Source organism: Annulohypoxylon maeteangense (assembly GCF_022496945.1).
Source record: "Annulohypoxylon maeteangense strain CBS 123835 unplaced genomic scaffold GGS22scaffold_1, whole genome shotgun sequence".
Taxonomy (NCBI): domain Eukaryota; kingdom Fungi; phylum Ascomycota; class Sordariomycetes; order Xylariales; family Hypoxylaceae; genus Annulohypoxylon; species Annulohypoxylon maeteangense.
This window is the reverse complement of record NW_025953248.1, coordinates 3,345,856-3,360,135: the sequence shown is the minus strand read 5'-3', so window position 1 is coordinate 3,360,135 and position 14,280 is coordinate 3,345,856. Positions and strand designations below refer to the sequence as shown.

The window sequence follows — 14,280 nt, the reverse complement described above, 5'->3', positions numbered from 1 at the left end:
TTTGCATGTTGAATCCTTTTCTGGTTCTCGGGATCGGATCAGATGAGGAGAGAAGAAGAGAGCGGCTCAATTGGACAAAGTGTTGCTTCTGTAAGACAACCAATTATCGTCGTATCAGCAAGCTGAATATTGCCTAGACGATGAAAGGGTCGGCACGCTGCATAGACTTTGACCAACGATTGGCTGTAATAAATAAGAGAGGATATTAGGAGCACAAAGACTAAAATGCTAAAAGACAGGCAACGCAATGCAAAAAAACAACTAAAAAACATTTAATTGTAAAACAAGGGCTGACAAGCTGGATCCTGCTATTTGTCCATCTGCCCATCTGTCCATTTGCAATAAATAGAATGACGAAATTGGGAACCAGGAACTGGGAATTAGGAAACTTAAACCCTATATCCGTTGGTCGGTATTGCCTATATTGATAAGAGTCTGGAATAGAAAGAAGGAAATACTGGGAAGGAGTGAACATCGAAAATGCCAAAATAAGAGAGGATACATTAAATTGGTCGAATGGATTCTAGATGCGGAGAAGGTACGTATGTGTCTTCCTTAGCTGTACAACGGGCGCAACGGACGCGGGATGAAGCCAAAAAGCAAAAAATACATCAGAGGTTAATACTTCTAAATAATACGTAACTTGAATCGGGCAATCGAGGTATGAGGACCTCAGAGGCGGTAGACAAGGTAAGAGAGGTAGGTACGGTGTGGTGTCATTGATACGCTGCAACTGCATGAGGTAGGGTTATTGTTTAGGGTCTAGCCTTCGATAAGTACTACCCAAGTCACTTCGATGGCTGATAGGCGAAAGATAGGTAAATGATAGGCAATTAGATACTTGTCCCATACATTGCACGAGTAAGGCATGAATTCGATCGTAAGAAAAAACATAGGTACATCCCATTACCCCCCTGACAACCCCTCCTACCTCTGAGGTCCATCGTAGCCCACTAGTGGATTGACTATGGTAGCTACATCCTCGTACATGCTTGCCTCACCACCTGGTAACAGCCAAGTTCTAAAGGCCTAAGAAAGCACCAGTCAGGTTCAAGTCACCAAGTCACCAAGTCACCAGCATTCTTTTTCTAAAGGAGGAAAAAAAGCCATCCTTAAAAAAGCCAAACAATCCAGTTAAGCCAGACAAGCCATCCACTGCCTTAGCTCCCCTTTACCTTTAAAAGTCCAAGCCTGTGCCCTCCCAATTCCTCTCCGACCAAGTTCTGGAAACTCTATCCTTTCTTCTTCACTTAATCCCTTCCCCCCTCAACGCTCACCGCCATTGACTTTCGTTTTATCATTGATACCATTGATACCCCCCTCCAGAAGAATCCCTTTACCGTAGCTACAAAGGAAGACGGCAAAGTAGTCTAAGCCAGAGAAACACACCCCGTAGCCATTCTTGCTTTGCAACACCGAAACTAGAGGCAATATGTGGTATGTAAGACCCGCGCAACATCCAACGATCCGTATTCCTACGCCATCGAAAGACTAGATGGAAACTATGTTTCTGTCGAGTTACCCCAGCCCAACAACCCCCTGGTTTCGACTATTTCAATGCGGCTACGGTTACGGCCACAGCTCCTCAGATTTTGTGGCAAAGTCAGGGACAAAAGAGCTTATAGAGGAAGAAACAAAAGTTCATGTAATTAGGATCAATTCAATTTGCTAATTTGAACTTTTATTATAGTGGAATTTTCGGCTACATTAACTACCTGGTCGAGAAGGATAGGAAGTTTATCCTCGACACCCTCGTAAACGGTGAGACATGACAACCTGCCGTAACCCGTTTCTCAACGTCCAACCCGCATTTTACAACCTCGACGATTTATAGAAAGAAGCAATCACAAAATAATATTATAGGGAATTCAAAGCTGATGTCTGGTTCTTTTCGTTATATAGGTCTTTCCCGGTTAGAGTATCGTGGATATGATTCGGCCGGTCTAGCTGTCGACGGCGACAAGAAGAACGAAGTTCTCGCTTTCAAAGAAGTCGGCAAGGTTGCCAAGCTCAAGCAACTCATTGATGAGTCCAAACCAGATCTCACTAAGATTTTCGACTCACATGCCGGTATCGCCCATACTCGATGGGCTACTCACGGCCCTCCCTCTCGGCTGAACTGCCATCCCCACCGGTAAATACTCTTTATACCAGCAGAGCTTACGAGTCCCCTTGCTAATATAGCTATCGCTTTTTTCAGATCCGACCCCACATGGGAATTCTCAGTCGTCCACAATGGCATCATCACCAATTACAAGGAATTGAAGACCCTCCTTTCTGCAAAGGGCTTTAAGTTTGAGACCGAGACCGACACTGAGTGCATTGCGAAACTCGCAAAGTACCTGTACGACCAACACCCCCAAATTGACTTTGTCGATCTAGCGAAGGCTGTTATTACTGAGCTCGAGGGTGCTTACGGTTTGCTGATCAAGTCTGTACACTACCCCCATGAGGTCATTGCCGCTCGCAAGGGTTCGCCCCTTGTCATTGGTGTGAAGACCCAGAGGCGCATGAAGGTCGACTTTGTCGATGTCGAATACTCGGAGGAGAATGGCGTTCTACCAGCCGAGGCTGCCTCCCAGAACGTTGCCTTGAAGAAGCAAACTGGCAACTTCCTGGCCCCCAACGCTCTGCTTGGTGCCGCTGACAAGTCTCTCCTACACCGCTCACAATCCCGCGCTTTCATGACCGACGATGGCTTGCCCATGCCCGCCGAATTCTTCCTCTCGTCCGACCCATCTGCCATCGTAGAGCACACTAAGAAGGTCATGTATCTGGAGGATGACGACATCGCTCACATTCATGAGGGTTCGCTGAACATTCACCGTCTCAAGAAGGCTGATGGTAGCTCCAATGTCCGAAATATCCAGACCCTCGAGCTCGAGCTCCAGGAGATCATGAAGGGCAAGTTCGACCACTTCATGCAGAAGGAAATCTTCGAGCAGCCCGAATCCGTCGTCAACACCATGAGAGGTCGTCTCGACATCGAACACAAGTCTGTCACTCTCGGTGGCTTGAGATCATACATCGCAACCATTCGCCGATGCAGACGTATTATTTTCATTGCTTGTGGAACGAGTTACCACTCTTGCATGGCTGTTCGAGGTATCTTTGAGGAGCTCGCTGAGATTCCAATCGCCGTCGAGCTCGCTTCCGATTTCCTTGACAGAGAAGCGCCGGTTTTCCGTGACGACACATGTGTGTTCGTTTCGCAATCCGGTGAGACGGCCGACTCGCTGATGGCTCTCCGATACTGCTTGGAGCGTGGCGCTCTTACCGTTGGTATCGTTAACGTCGTCGGTTCTTCTATCTCGCTCCTAACTCACTGCGGTGTCCACGTCAATGCTGGTCCTGAAATCGGTGTTGCCTCAACCAAGGCTTACACGTCTCAATTCATTGCCATGGTCATGTTTGCTCTGTCACTTAGTGAGGACCGAGCATCCAAGCAGAAGAGGCGGGAGGAGATTATTGAAGGTCTGTCCAACATCTCTGCGCAAATCAAGGATATCTTGACGCAAGACCAATCGATCAAGGAGCTTTGCTCGAAGACGTTCAAGAACCAGAAGTCACTACTGCTCCTAGGACGTGGTAGCCAATACTCGACTGCTCTCGAAGGTGCCCTTAAGATCAAGGAAATTTCCTACCTGCACTGCGAAGCTGTTATGTCTGGTGAATTGAAGCACGGCGTGCTGGCTCTGGTTGACGAAAACCTCCCTATCATCATGATTCTGACCCGTGATAACCTCTTCACGAAGTCACTCAACGCTTACCAACAAGGTACGTCATGAATTTTCTAGCTTTGCGAATATGTTTCGAATTATACTAACGAGTTCATAGTTGCTGCCCGTGGTGGAAAACCCATCGTCATCTGCAACCCCAGCGATGAAGAATTCCAAGCCAGCCAAGCGCAGAAGATCGAGGTACCCAAGACCGTCGACTGTCTGCAAGGAATCCTCAATGTCATCCCTCTGCAGCTGATTGCCTACTGGTTAGCTGTTATGGAGGGTCTTAACGTCGACTTCCCACGTAACCTGGCCAAGTCGGTCACGGTCGAATAAGCATGGTTGCGTACCTATATGATTAGCCTCATTCTTGACGAGTTTGCGATATGATATGGGAGTTGACTATGAACCGATTTCACGGCGGGAGGATGGATTTGGGTCGCAATTAAGCGCGTGGTGGTTTTATACATGGATGGCAGCGGGATTGGGAGATGATAAGAGGGTTGCGAAGAGAAGGCGGTTACTATCTCTCCTGCAACCCCCATGATGCATAATGCCCCCACGCCAATTCTGGTGTGACACATGTACTGCAAAGGAAGTAGATAGATGACGATCTGTAAATCGGCTAGGACGATCTAGACGAGGATACCGAGGAATAAAGTAAAAAGTTGACAACCACAAAAAGATTGGGTCTAACATGATTGAGAGACCTTTTGTCTAATGATTTGGGCTGGTTCTTAGCTAGGAATATCATTCTTTCATAACTCGGAGATGACCACGTCTTTCAGCACTGATCAATCGACGTTGAATCTCTAGTAAAGTCGACGTGAATCATGAATGCCATCTAGACACGAGGCATTGTGCGCGCGAAAACATAGTATTATTCTTGTTCACATGTCTTGATTTTGCCGTTACAAGAGTTCCTTGCCTACCTACTCTACCTATGCTGCTCTTCTCTACAGACGACCGGGAAGCATCGTGACTTTATGGTGATGTAGTAATATACGTAATATCCTTCCCTCCCCCATCAAACTCCCTAGGCAAGCGTGATCTCGTATCCCGTCCCGTCGAGAATACTTTCTTTCTCTCCCGAACTACCCAGCCTAGTCTAGTCAACCATCCAAATCCATCATGTCGTCATGTTCGCCCACACGGAACCTGATGTCGATGGAGAGGCGACGGAAAGAACGCTCGATGGCTCCGGCGGAAGCAGGGTCTGCTCTCTACACGGTCTGCGTGCCGTAGCCCTTGATGCGGTCGGCGAAGGCCCAGCTCTGGTTCTCGAGCTTCTCGTTCTCGGACAGCGTGATGCCGTCCTTGGTCACGACGGCAATCGAGTACGAGTCTAGCGACCGCGCGTCGCGGTAGAACAGCACTTTCATGCATTCTTTGATCACCTCGATCGCTTGCTCTTTCGTCACGTTGGCGACGGAGGCTTCGTCCGGTACGTACTTGCGCATGATGGGCTGCGCGAGCATGCTCCCGTACCCGGTGGCGAGGGACGGCGAGGTGAAGGTTGTGCCGAGGAGGTCGGCGGCTGCGAGGAAGGGCGCGCCTTCTTCGTCGAGACCGGCGACTAGGAGGTGGTTCCACAACGGGTCGAACTTGGAGCGGCGGTGGTAGAGGAGCTTGGAGAGGTACTTGTGTAGAGAGCGGGCGTTCAGGGTGTGGGCTGACTCCTGATATGCCTCGTCGATGTTGAGCCCCGTTAGGTGTCGGTCCAGGTACTGCATGTCGGAGACGTCGCCGCCGAAGCCGACGAGGGAGGTCTCGGCGAAGGTGCGGAGTCGCTTTACGTCGGTGAAGCGCGCTAGGGAGCCGTAGGATGCTGGATGGGGAGGTGGTGTTAGCTATGGTGTACTATGGGGGGGTTGAGTTGTAGGGAGATATTAGGAAAGGTGGATATATTGAGGTAGCGATGGACTTATGTGCATACCCAAGTTATCGGCGGCCATGACTACGCCATCCTTGAATTTCATCGCTACTACCGACGTTCCCGTTACGACGGGGGATTGGGTGTGCTGGTTCGGACCGTTTGTTTGCATGTATGAGGCATCGTAGGCACCGTAGACATCGTCTCTAGGCTATCGATTGTTAGTTGACGGTGCCCTCAGTTCTTGGGGAACAAGCTACTTACACGGCCCCAAGCTTGTGGTCGGTGATCCATATTGAAATTTGGTGGGTATTGGTTTGGGAATTGGGTCGGGTAGCGAGAACTCGGATTAATGGCGGCGTGGTGAAATGTCGTTTTCGGAATATCGAGTTGTGAAGTTGTAAGGCTGATGGAGGGAAGCTGCCGTTTGGGAGTTGACCTTGACCTACAAGCTTGGAGCTGCGCGTCAGTTCTGCCTTCCCAGACAGGCCAATGAAGTACGTACCTGCCTACCATTACACATGTGGACAGCTGCTTGACAACTGAAAATTGCCTTGTGGTCCACTTTAAATCCGGGAGGCGCTAGGATACCTTGATCATGTACCTCGACTTGCGACGAAGAAACTCTTACTTCAATTATATGAACATGTGATTTAATGCAACAATTCGATTGCATTTTGACGAGATCTATTGAGCCCAAATTAAGTGAAGCTCAATTAGAATTGATATAAATCATTGAAAATGTCAGGCCTTGTAAGCTACGAGAGCAGCGATGAGGAGGAGGTCGAGCAACAGCCAGAACCAAAGGTATGAATGAGAACACGAGATGACATACAATATGACACCGGTAGGCATTGGACAGCACTGATTCAACTGAGGCCAGCCACTGAAACAAACTCAAGATACTACCGGGGGCACCAATGAGAAATCAAGTAAGTATTTATCTTAAGCCTTGGTTCCTACCTATTCAAGATATGTTTTCCTAACAAACGGTCAGAGCCTCTAATAGCAGAGCCCGCCACCGCGCTGCAAAAACCAGTCGAGAAAGCAGAAGCCATCATCGGGCCACAAATAGGCCCAGCTCCAGCTCCAGCTGCAGGACCCAGCTTCCCTCCACTAGAAGAAGCACCACTAGAGGACGACGAAGCAGACGCCGGACCAGGCCTCCCTCCCGGATCTCCGTACACAGCAACCCGCGCACTACTGCGGGACCTCACGCTCCCCCCAATTCCCAACACGGACATGCCGGCATCTCCGCCTGGATCACCCCCACCCGCAACTAGCGCCAAGTTCGAACGTTTCCTCGAGCTGAAGAAGCAGGGCGTGCATTTCAACTCCAAAGTCGCGCAGAATCCATCCTTACGCAACCCCGCACTAACGGAAAAGCTCCTAGCCTTCGTCGAGCTCGGCGGCGCCGCGGACCAGTATCAGACTACGCTGCCGGCTGATATATGGGACCCGGCTGCGTTCCCGAGGTGGGCTTACAAGGAACAGCTTAAGCAGAGCCAGGCCGATATGGAGAAGGCAAGGGCGAGGGGGAAGGGGGCTCCTGTTGAATTTGTGGCAGCGACAGCGTCTTCGGTCGAGGATGGACAGGGGGGTGGGTTGAAGACGAATACTGGGAAGCGGAAGACGAGATTTGATGCTTGAGAGTTCTGGGTTATTGGAAAATGTTACGAGTTAGATATGGCCTTAGAATAATTTGCAACTACGGGTCGTTTGCCTGGTACTCGATGAGTATATGAATCTGATACCCTTTTCACTTATCTACGGCGGATTCTTACTAGATACTGTAGGTAATTGGTTTATTGACATATGGAATTTAAGCGGGACTAGTGAGTCCGATAGCTACCTAGGATATCGCGACGATCAAGGTACAATGAGTGTGGTTCCTAGGTGTAAAGACAATACTACCATTCTGGCAATCTGACATGGATATCCCCTCCCAAACAAAACAACCGTACGCCTTCATAATTCATTTGTCAACAAGCAAGCGTTCAGAACTTTCCACGGGAGCGATCGCACTCCTCTAAGAACTTGTATATGCCCTCAAGGCCTTCGAAGTCCTCTGAGCAGTGTTCACCCGAGCTGATCGGTGGTGACATGCTCTCGTAGCCTTCCGGGTCAGCTGGCAGGGATAGCCATGGGTTATCTTCTAGATCGCTGAAGCCCTCTTCGAAGAGCTCTTCCTCCGCTCGGAAGAAGCTGTCCTGCGATCTGAGCGAACCACCAGGCGAGGTGAGCGTCTTCGTGTCGTGGCTAGCATCAGGAGCAAAAGGGAACTTCAGCGCCATGGTAACCCCGGTCTCGGCAGCGAAGTCGGGATCCTCCATAACGATGCCCCTCTTCACCCCGAGATCATCACACAGCGACTCGACGGTCTCCCTATCGACGCCTGGGAAGCGGACCCGAAGAGTATGTCCTTTCACGAGGTGTACCGGAAGGTCGCCCAGCGAAGAAAGCCTCTTCATATCAGCCAAAGTCGTAGTCAAGTCCTTCAAGGCACGAGCGAAGTCACCAGACAGCACATCGAGGAAGCCGTCAGTGTTAAGAGTCGTAGCGTCGAGAGCAGGGGCCTTGAAGCCAGCGGGCTGGTACGGGAACGCAGCCGCGAGGGGGCTGAGAGCAGTAACGGTCGGGTTGAGTCTGAAGTCGACGTACGAGCCCGGGACATCGCGCGGCAGCGCAGCCAGCTTGCGGGTCGTCTCCTCCTGCAACGCAGACACGGAGCGGTATTTCCTTTCCCCTCGGGCAGTCAGCCCGTCGAACTGTGCCTTTTGTCCTGATATCCAGAACGCGCGCACGGCGGCGGATACGTTCTGGATGACTTGGGCTTGGGCCACGGGCGTGTGGGAGAAGTAGCGGGCGCCGCCTACGCGGCCGGAACCGAGCCCGTACCCGCCTGCGGTACGGGGCAAGGCACCGCCTGTGAGGTTAGGGCGCAGGGTGCTCGCGAACGGCGCGCGGCCCGTGAACTGGGCGATAGCGCGGCCGGTCTGAGTGCCTGCGAACTTGACCCGGTCGATCCGAGGAGCGCCGGAGCCAGTGCCGGTGCTCATGAAGCGGCGGACGGCGGTATTGAAGTTTTGGTACGTGGAGTGCCATCGGCGGTTCTTAGACTGGCGGAGGAAAGCGGCGGGGTGGACGGGTTGACGGGGAGCGTTTCGCGCGAGAACGGGCTCGAGGACGGCGTTGTTGGCTGGACGGGCGGCGGCGGCGATCTTGGCCCGGATCAGCTTGCTCGCCTTGTAGGCGGCGGTACGGACGACCCGCAGCGCGGCGGGCGCCCATATGCCACCTATGGGAGCGGTCATCTTGTTTTGGTTTCCTGTTCGTCGCGATGAGGCGGCGAACGTTAAGGAGAGGGTTGGTCTGGGGAGGGAAGGAGGGAGGGAAGGTTTAGGTAGCGGTGGGCAATGACGAGGGTTATCTACACCGATAAGGTGGGTTAGGTAAGCAGGTGTGGCGCAGCGGTTGCCACAGTTTGGGAGGTTGCCGACGCTAACAGCCAGCGAATCTCCGATTCTTGAAACTGGACTAGTGGGGAAAAAACTCCACTACAATTTTTATTTTCTTCTTTTCGTTCGCAATTAGTTCTTTTGCTTCTTCACCACATTTTCCTTTCGTCCTTCGAAGCTTTTTGCACTCCTGTGCTCGTACTTATTGAGCTCTTTTCTTCCTTCAATTGTTTCCGTTGACGCTTGACGAGCTTCTAACCTGCTTATGATGTGAGTCATGACAATTGTTTGGTCTTGTTTCCTTGCTGTGACGAAGAAAAAATTGAACAATCCAAATCTTACAACACAATGGGGATCCTAGACTCTAGAATTACCCTGAGCAAATCTCATTGGCATATAGTCTTTTCGCGTACACGAGAAGACAAGGTGGCTAACTAAGTTCGCAATAGGTTCTTGCTATTTTTGCTGGTGTAGTGGCTATTACCCGTCCACCTTCGAATTTTTTATAACAAAAGGTATGCATTTTTTTTCTCTTTCTTTCGAGACCAGCACTTTATCCAACCCCACCGAGGAGTGATGAAGAAATCGACAAACCTAGGGAATTCCTCATTCAGAATATACTATGTAGATTTGTTTAGTTTCAGCCTTGTCTGACCTCAATACCTATTCCTTCATTTATTAGACAATATTTACTTGTATTCACAACTAACTCGTCTATTTGAATAGGTACATATGCTCCCAATTATACATCTATCATATTCACATGAGGATATCTTGAACGAACGGGCGGACATAAACGAACCCTCGTACCTTCTTCGTCAAACACAAGACTTTACAAACCTTGTGGGAGGAGGACCATGAGGGATTCTTGTTGAGAATTCGTCAACTGATTGTGTCTTGTTACCTCGAACATTGTATTGTCGTTGTGTCTAGGCTATAGCTAACAATCCTCAACAGGTACTATTCCATTTTTTCCTCAAATTACTATCAATGCATATGATGAACATTATTCACACTGTTTGATCCTGTCCAATGGGCATGGAAATGAACATTTAAACAAATCTGATTTAATGAGGTATGCTCTCCTGAGACTCACTATGTGTTCGAAGCTAACATGATCAGCCTGATAGCTTTCCATTATACCTTGGTTGTTCTGCAGCTGAGTTGACGTCGCTAACTCGGATGTTATGATAGGTAACAATATATTATGCGCAACTTAGCTATTACTATCTCCCTTAAAAGGTTAGTCAGTTTTCGCTAGTCTAGTCGAAGCCTCGCGGATGATACTTTTCCTGCATGATATCGGAGTTCTTCGTGACGAGACTTTTCCTTTCACCTTGGAGAACTGAAGAGGCTATGGAATATTATTCCTAGTTAGCGTTGCTTGATATAGCAAGAAGGCTGACATTTCTAAATTAGGTACCGTAACGTCGCTTCATGGTATGCGTTTGCGGTGTTGCAACAGTCCCCCCGTCTTTGATCATCTAGATCGTGCGACGTGTACTATCTATAAGTAGTTATTCGATATATGAGACAGGGATCTATTTGGTGGATATTTTCAGCCTTACCAGAATAATACAATGACTTTCAATAGTCTCCCGATCTACCTGTATCCTTACCAGATGTGTATTAACATCCGCGTGATTTCGTCCAGTGAAGGCTTACAAATTACCAATGACTCGGAGAAGCACTCAAGAGCGAAGCGATTAGGGACTAGGCAGTTAGGTAGGATTTTCTGGGGAAAGTGGGTCACGCTACCAATAGCCGGGCCTGGAACTTGTCTCCCCGTTGCATCATCGACCCCACCTCGCCGACTACTATCAACTCCGATCAACTCCAATTCTTACCATTGCAACTGCCACGCTTCATGCGTACGATAGGAAGCTGGCATCTTAAATGAATTGGGTCGTTCGACTTGGGTATGACTCGACTGATCTTGGTTCGAGATGAGTTTATCTCAATAACTAGGAACGAATGTTCATCTGGTCAACCCTTCAGGCACGGAGACCCCACTCTCCTCCCCCATCGCATCTATTTCAAGGAAGATCCATTCTGCGAAGAAGATGGTGGTATCATCCTCGTGCCACTTATTAAGGCAGCGGCAAGTGTCGATCGGAACACTCTGATTCGATCATTTAATCATCAATATAAGCCTCCACGATCTCCTTGTCTTATTCTTTTGCGGGGTAAAGACGGAATGTGCACATCTCTCTCCTATCACAGCAAGGATGGAGCTATACTTCGCCTATGACGTTGCTTCATTCCGCTCGCAGAAGTACCCTGCACCGCGTCATGTATTGACAACTTGAACCGACCTCTCCGGCCTGTACTTTCTTTGTCACCATTAATCATTGAAACGGCCGAGTACATTGCCTATCAGACTAGGGGACGCGCTACTCGTACGATTCAAACGGAAAGCTTTCCCCCAACGTTACCCCGATGGACTACCTCATTGGTGAAGTCATCAAGGGGAGCTTTCCCCGATTCTTAGAGCCTGGCTCGTTGATCAATCAGTCCCAAACGTTTGCTTCGGACAATTGAAAGTTGCAGTAGCGTTGGCTGTATCTAACGATATTGCTTATCTTTTATACATTGAGTAACCAGCTAGTTCTATGTGGGATTCTGCCGCCGTATGATTCGAAAGGTCGTGTGGTCCATTGGGCACATGTCGAATCTACATAAAGAGAATCCTACTCACCCTCCTTTCTCCTCCCACCTCCTATTCTCATATTATCCATTGCCTTGACATACTACAATCATCCTAAGTACTATTTCGTGAAACCGTATCAATATTACGTAGAGCATCATTAGTAACAAGCTACATATCTGGAAAATAAATACGCCACACAGATCAATATGGACAGCGCCAAGACAAACAATCAAACACCTACCAGCCCGACTCGACGAAGGGTACGTATCCCAAAGTACATAACTTCCATCTACCGATAACTAATACGTCGAATATAGGGCTCCGGACCTACCTTCGATGGTCTCATGAACCAGAAGCGTGGCAGCGACAGCACTTCCATGGCTAGACGAGCCAGTCTTCACGACCAGAAGCCCCAGGCAGGCTTCCTCGGACAGATGTGGCATAGGTGAGCGTTCCCGACTTGACAGGTTACATTAAGGTATAATATACTGATCTGTGAATTATTCAGTTTCACACGCGGTTCCTCAAGCCCTACGAAATAAGCCTATCCGTACACCAAGTACTTAAGACACGATTCAACGAATCGACAAACGAGGTATGCGCTTGAAGTTATCGGCGTACCGTGAGATTGCGGAATAGGGTCAATGGAGTTCCCGTGCTGTATGAAGAAGACTAGACGTCTATAGATTGTGCGAAAGAGGCATGTTGACGTCTATGTTGTCGGACCAGGAAACAAGACGGCCGGCGTCTGGTTGGTGTATTACTATTATGAACAGACACAGAATAAAACCATAAGAAATTTTGATACCTAAGTTTATGTCTTGATATTTTGTTTTATGTGTAAATTCGATGACGTCTCTTTTATCCTATCAGTGCCTGAGTACCTAGTAGTTACGATATCTCCTCCCACAACATGCCAAGTATTACAACAAAACAAATACTCGCCTTAGTCCTGGAGCACTTCAGCTTATGGTAGATAATCAATCTGTGTTGCCAATGTTAGGCATCTTAACTAAGGCAATCTTAAGTCGTCGACATAGTCTGACCCGAAGGTATCACCATCGCGATCAACCTCAACACACACAAGCAAATCACAGCACGAAAGGCAACCAAAAAATTGGGGGCAAGGCCTAGCTTGAATCTACGACATCCAGCTATTTACATTAGGAATCCCAACAGCATCCCACATGGACAGAGACCCCGCACCAGTTGCCCCCTTGACAGATTTTATCTTTTTTTTTTTTTAATAATGATTACCGATTTTTCTTTAAGAATTTTTGTCGGAGATGTTAGGAACCTGCCCGATTCCCGACCGCGACTTCGCGTCACGAACGGTCGCTTTACGTTGTGCCCGGATATGGCTTATTTGCAGTCGAGCTGGGGGCCTTTAGGACAGTGCGGGCGAACCCGCGAACCTGTCCGCAGAGAGACGCGACCAGCCCAGCCCCAAGTCACACAGTAGCGCAAAGTACATGCAATGAAATGCGTTGCATCCCCTTGCGCACGCTGTAGACCTCTTATCATCCTTCCAAAGCTCGCTCCCACGCCTCCGAGGGCTTCACACGGGCCCGACAGGCACAGGCACCATTGTGAAAGAGGCAGATTGTCAGCGTGGGAAGGGTTCTCCTCGGCCTAGTCCGAGACGCTGGCTCCAGAGCAAAGTAGCTTCTGCCGCGGTTCGCAAAAGGATTGAATAATTGATTCCCGGTGGGAAGAATCCTTTTTGATCCGGCATATTGCCCTTACTATCGCGCTTATCTCTTTCAGAAAGAACCCAAGCATATGGAGGTACACGCGATCCAGGCAGGAGGCTTCGGTGAACGGGGCGTGGTTCATGTACGCCACTCAGGTATGTTCCGGCCCCCCGATACACCAAAGCCTCATGGGGATCGCCACAAGATGCCGAAGTACAGACTGCCGACGCATCTTGGTCGTATCGATCAGCTCGACTGCGGAAAACTTCGAACAAAGAGGTACTCCGGATTCCGTTTCCCATTTGATCCCAACAAAGAAAAAAAATCCCAGAGCTGTTAATTGAACTAGCTAACTGGGTCGTGACATCGACTGGTACAGGTATACGAGGTCATATCATAACCGCCACCAACCACGATCGCAAGATCCGAGGCGCCTGGCGATTCGCGAGCATCATGTCGTGACCGGATACCAAGAAATAGTATAGGCCATGAAACTCAAGCAACAGAAACCACGATGTCAAGGAATTGACGAACAGGTCATGTCGTCGTTACCGGGCGACCAGCAACTCTAGGATTTGCACAGGAAAACAGTGAGTTAAAGCTTCGGTGTTTTGCGCGACAAGTCCGAGTAGGCGGTCAACTCGCCCGGTAAAACGTGGAGTAAGGCTCCCTCACACCACGTATCCTCTGGGGAAAAACGAGCCAGAGTTAAAAATAGAGCAGGCTCCCTGACTCTATTGAACTTCTCTAGAAAGTAGTGTCTAGAGAAGTGACTCCGGATGAATATATCCGGAGTACGCGAGGCCGTTTATCGTCATGCCTAGGACGAGACTCGTGGAGACTTACTTCTTGCTGCGGATGGTATTAGCGAGCACCGATTATT

At 49.3% G+C, this 14,280-nt stretch overlaps 5 protein-coding genes across 5 annotated transcripts; 3 read left to right on the top strand and 2 right to left on the bottom strand.

Annotated features, from left to right (window-relative positions):
• Positions 1 to 951: 951 nt before the first annotated feature.
• GGS22DRAFT_151006 (glutamine:fructose-6-phosphate amidotransferase) lies at positions 952 to 4,509 on the top strand. Its single transcript, XM_047959405.1, has 5 exons — positions 952 to 1,437; positions 1,691 to 1,761; positions 1,903 to 2,134; positions 2,201 to 3,777; positions 3,838 to 4,509. The coding sequence occupies exons 1-5, from the start codon at positions 1,433 to 1,435 to the stop codon at positions 4,056 to 4,058; spliced, it is 2,106 nt and encodes a 701-aa protein (XP_047824312.1). The 5' UTR covers positions 952 to 1,432; the 3' UTR covers positions 4,059 to 4,509.
• A 96-nt stretch (positions 4,510 to 4,605) lies between these two features.
• On the bottom strand, positions 4,606 to 6,040 carry GGS22DRAFT_151002 (proteasome endopeptidase complex, beta subunit). Its single transcript, XM_047959404.1, has 3 exons — positions 5,860 to 6,040; positions 5,659 to 5,806; positions 4,606 to 5,550 (listed from the first exon to the last, which is right to left on the bottom strand). The coding sequence occupies exons 1-3, from the start codon at positions 5,887 to 5,889 to the stop codon at positions 4,946 to 4,948; spliced, it is 783 nt and encodes a 260-aa protein (XP_047824311.1). The 5' UTR covers positions 5,890 to 6,040; the 3' UTR covers positions 4,606 to 4,945.
• Positions 6,041 to 6,336: 296 nt separating this feature from the next.
• Positions 6,337 to 7,245, top strand: GGS22DRAFT_183820 (HCNGP-like protein-domain-containing protein; the record flags this gene model as incomplete). The annotated part of the gene is made up of 3 exons (XM_047964132.1): positions 6,337 to 6,402; positions 6,479 to 6,527; positions 6,593 to 7,245. The coding sequence occupies 3 exons, from the start codon at positions 6,337 to 6,339 to the stop codon at positions 7,243 to 7,245; spliced, it is 768 nt and encodes a 255-aa protein (XP_047824310.1).
• A 347-nt stretch (positions 7,246 to 7,592) lies between these two features.
• Positions 7,593 to 8,909, bottom strand: GGS22DRAFT_183819 (uncharacterized protein; the record flags this gene model as incomplete). The annotated part of the gene is made up of 1 exon (XM_047964131.1): positions 7,593 to 8,909. The coding sequence occupies one exon, from the start codon at positions 8,907 to 8,909 to the stop codon at positions 7,593 to 7,595; it is 1,317 nt and encodes a 438-aa protein (XP_047824309.1).
• A 2,541-nt stretch (positions 8,910 to 11,450) lies between these two features.
• GGS22DRAFT_14054 (uncharacterized protein) lies at positions 11,451 to 12,292 on the top strand. Its single transcript, XM_047958720.1, has 3 exons — positions 11,451 to 11,963; positions 12,021 to 12,148; positions 12,212 to 12,292. The coding sequence occupies exons 1-3, from the start codon at positions 11,910 to 11,912 to the stop codon at positions 12,243 to 12,245; spliced, it is 216 nt and encodes a 71-aa protein (XP_047824308.1). The 5' UTR covers positions 11,451 to 11,909; the 3' UTR covers positions 12,246 to 12,292.
• Positions 12,293 to 14,280: the final 1,988 nt, after the last annotated feature.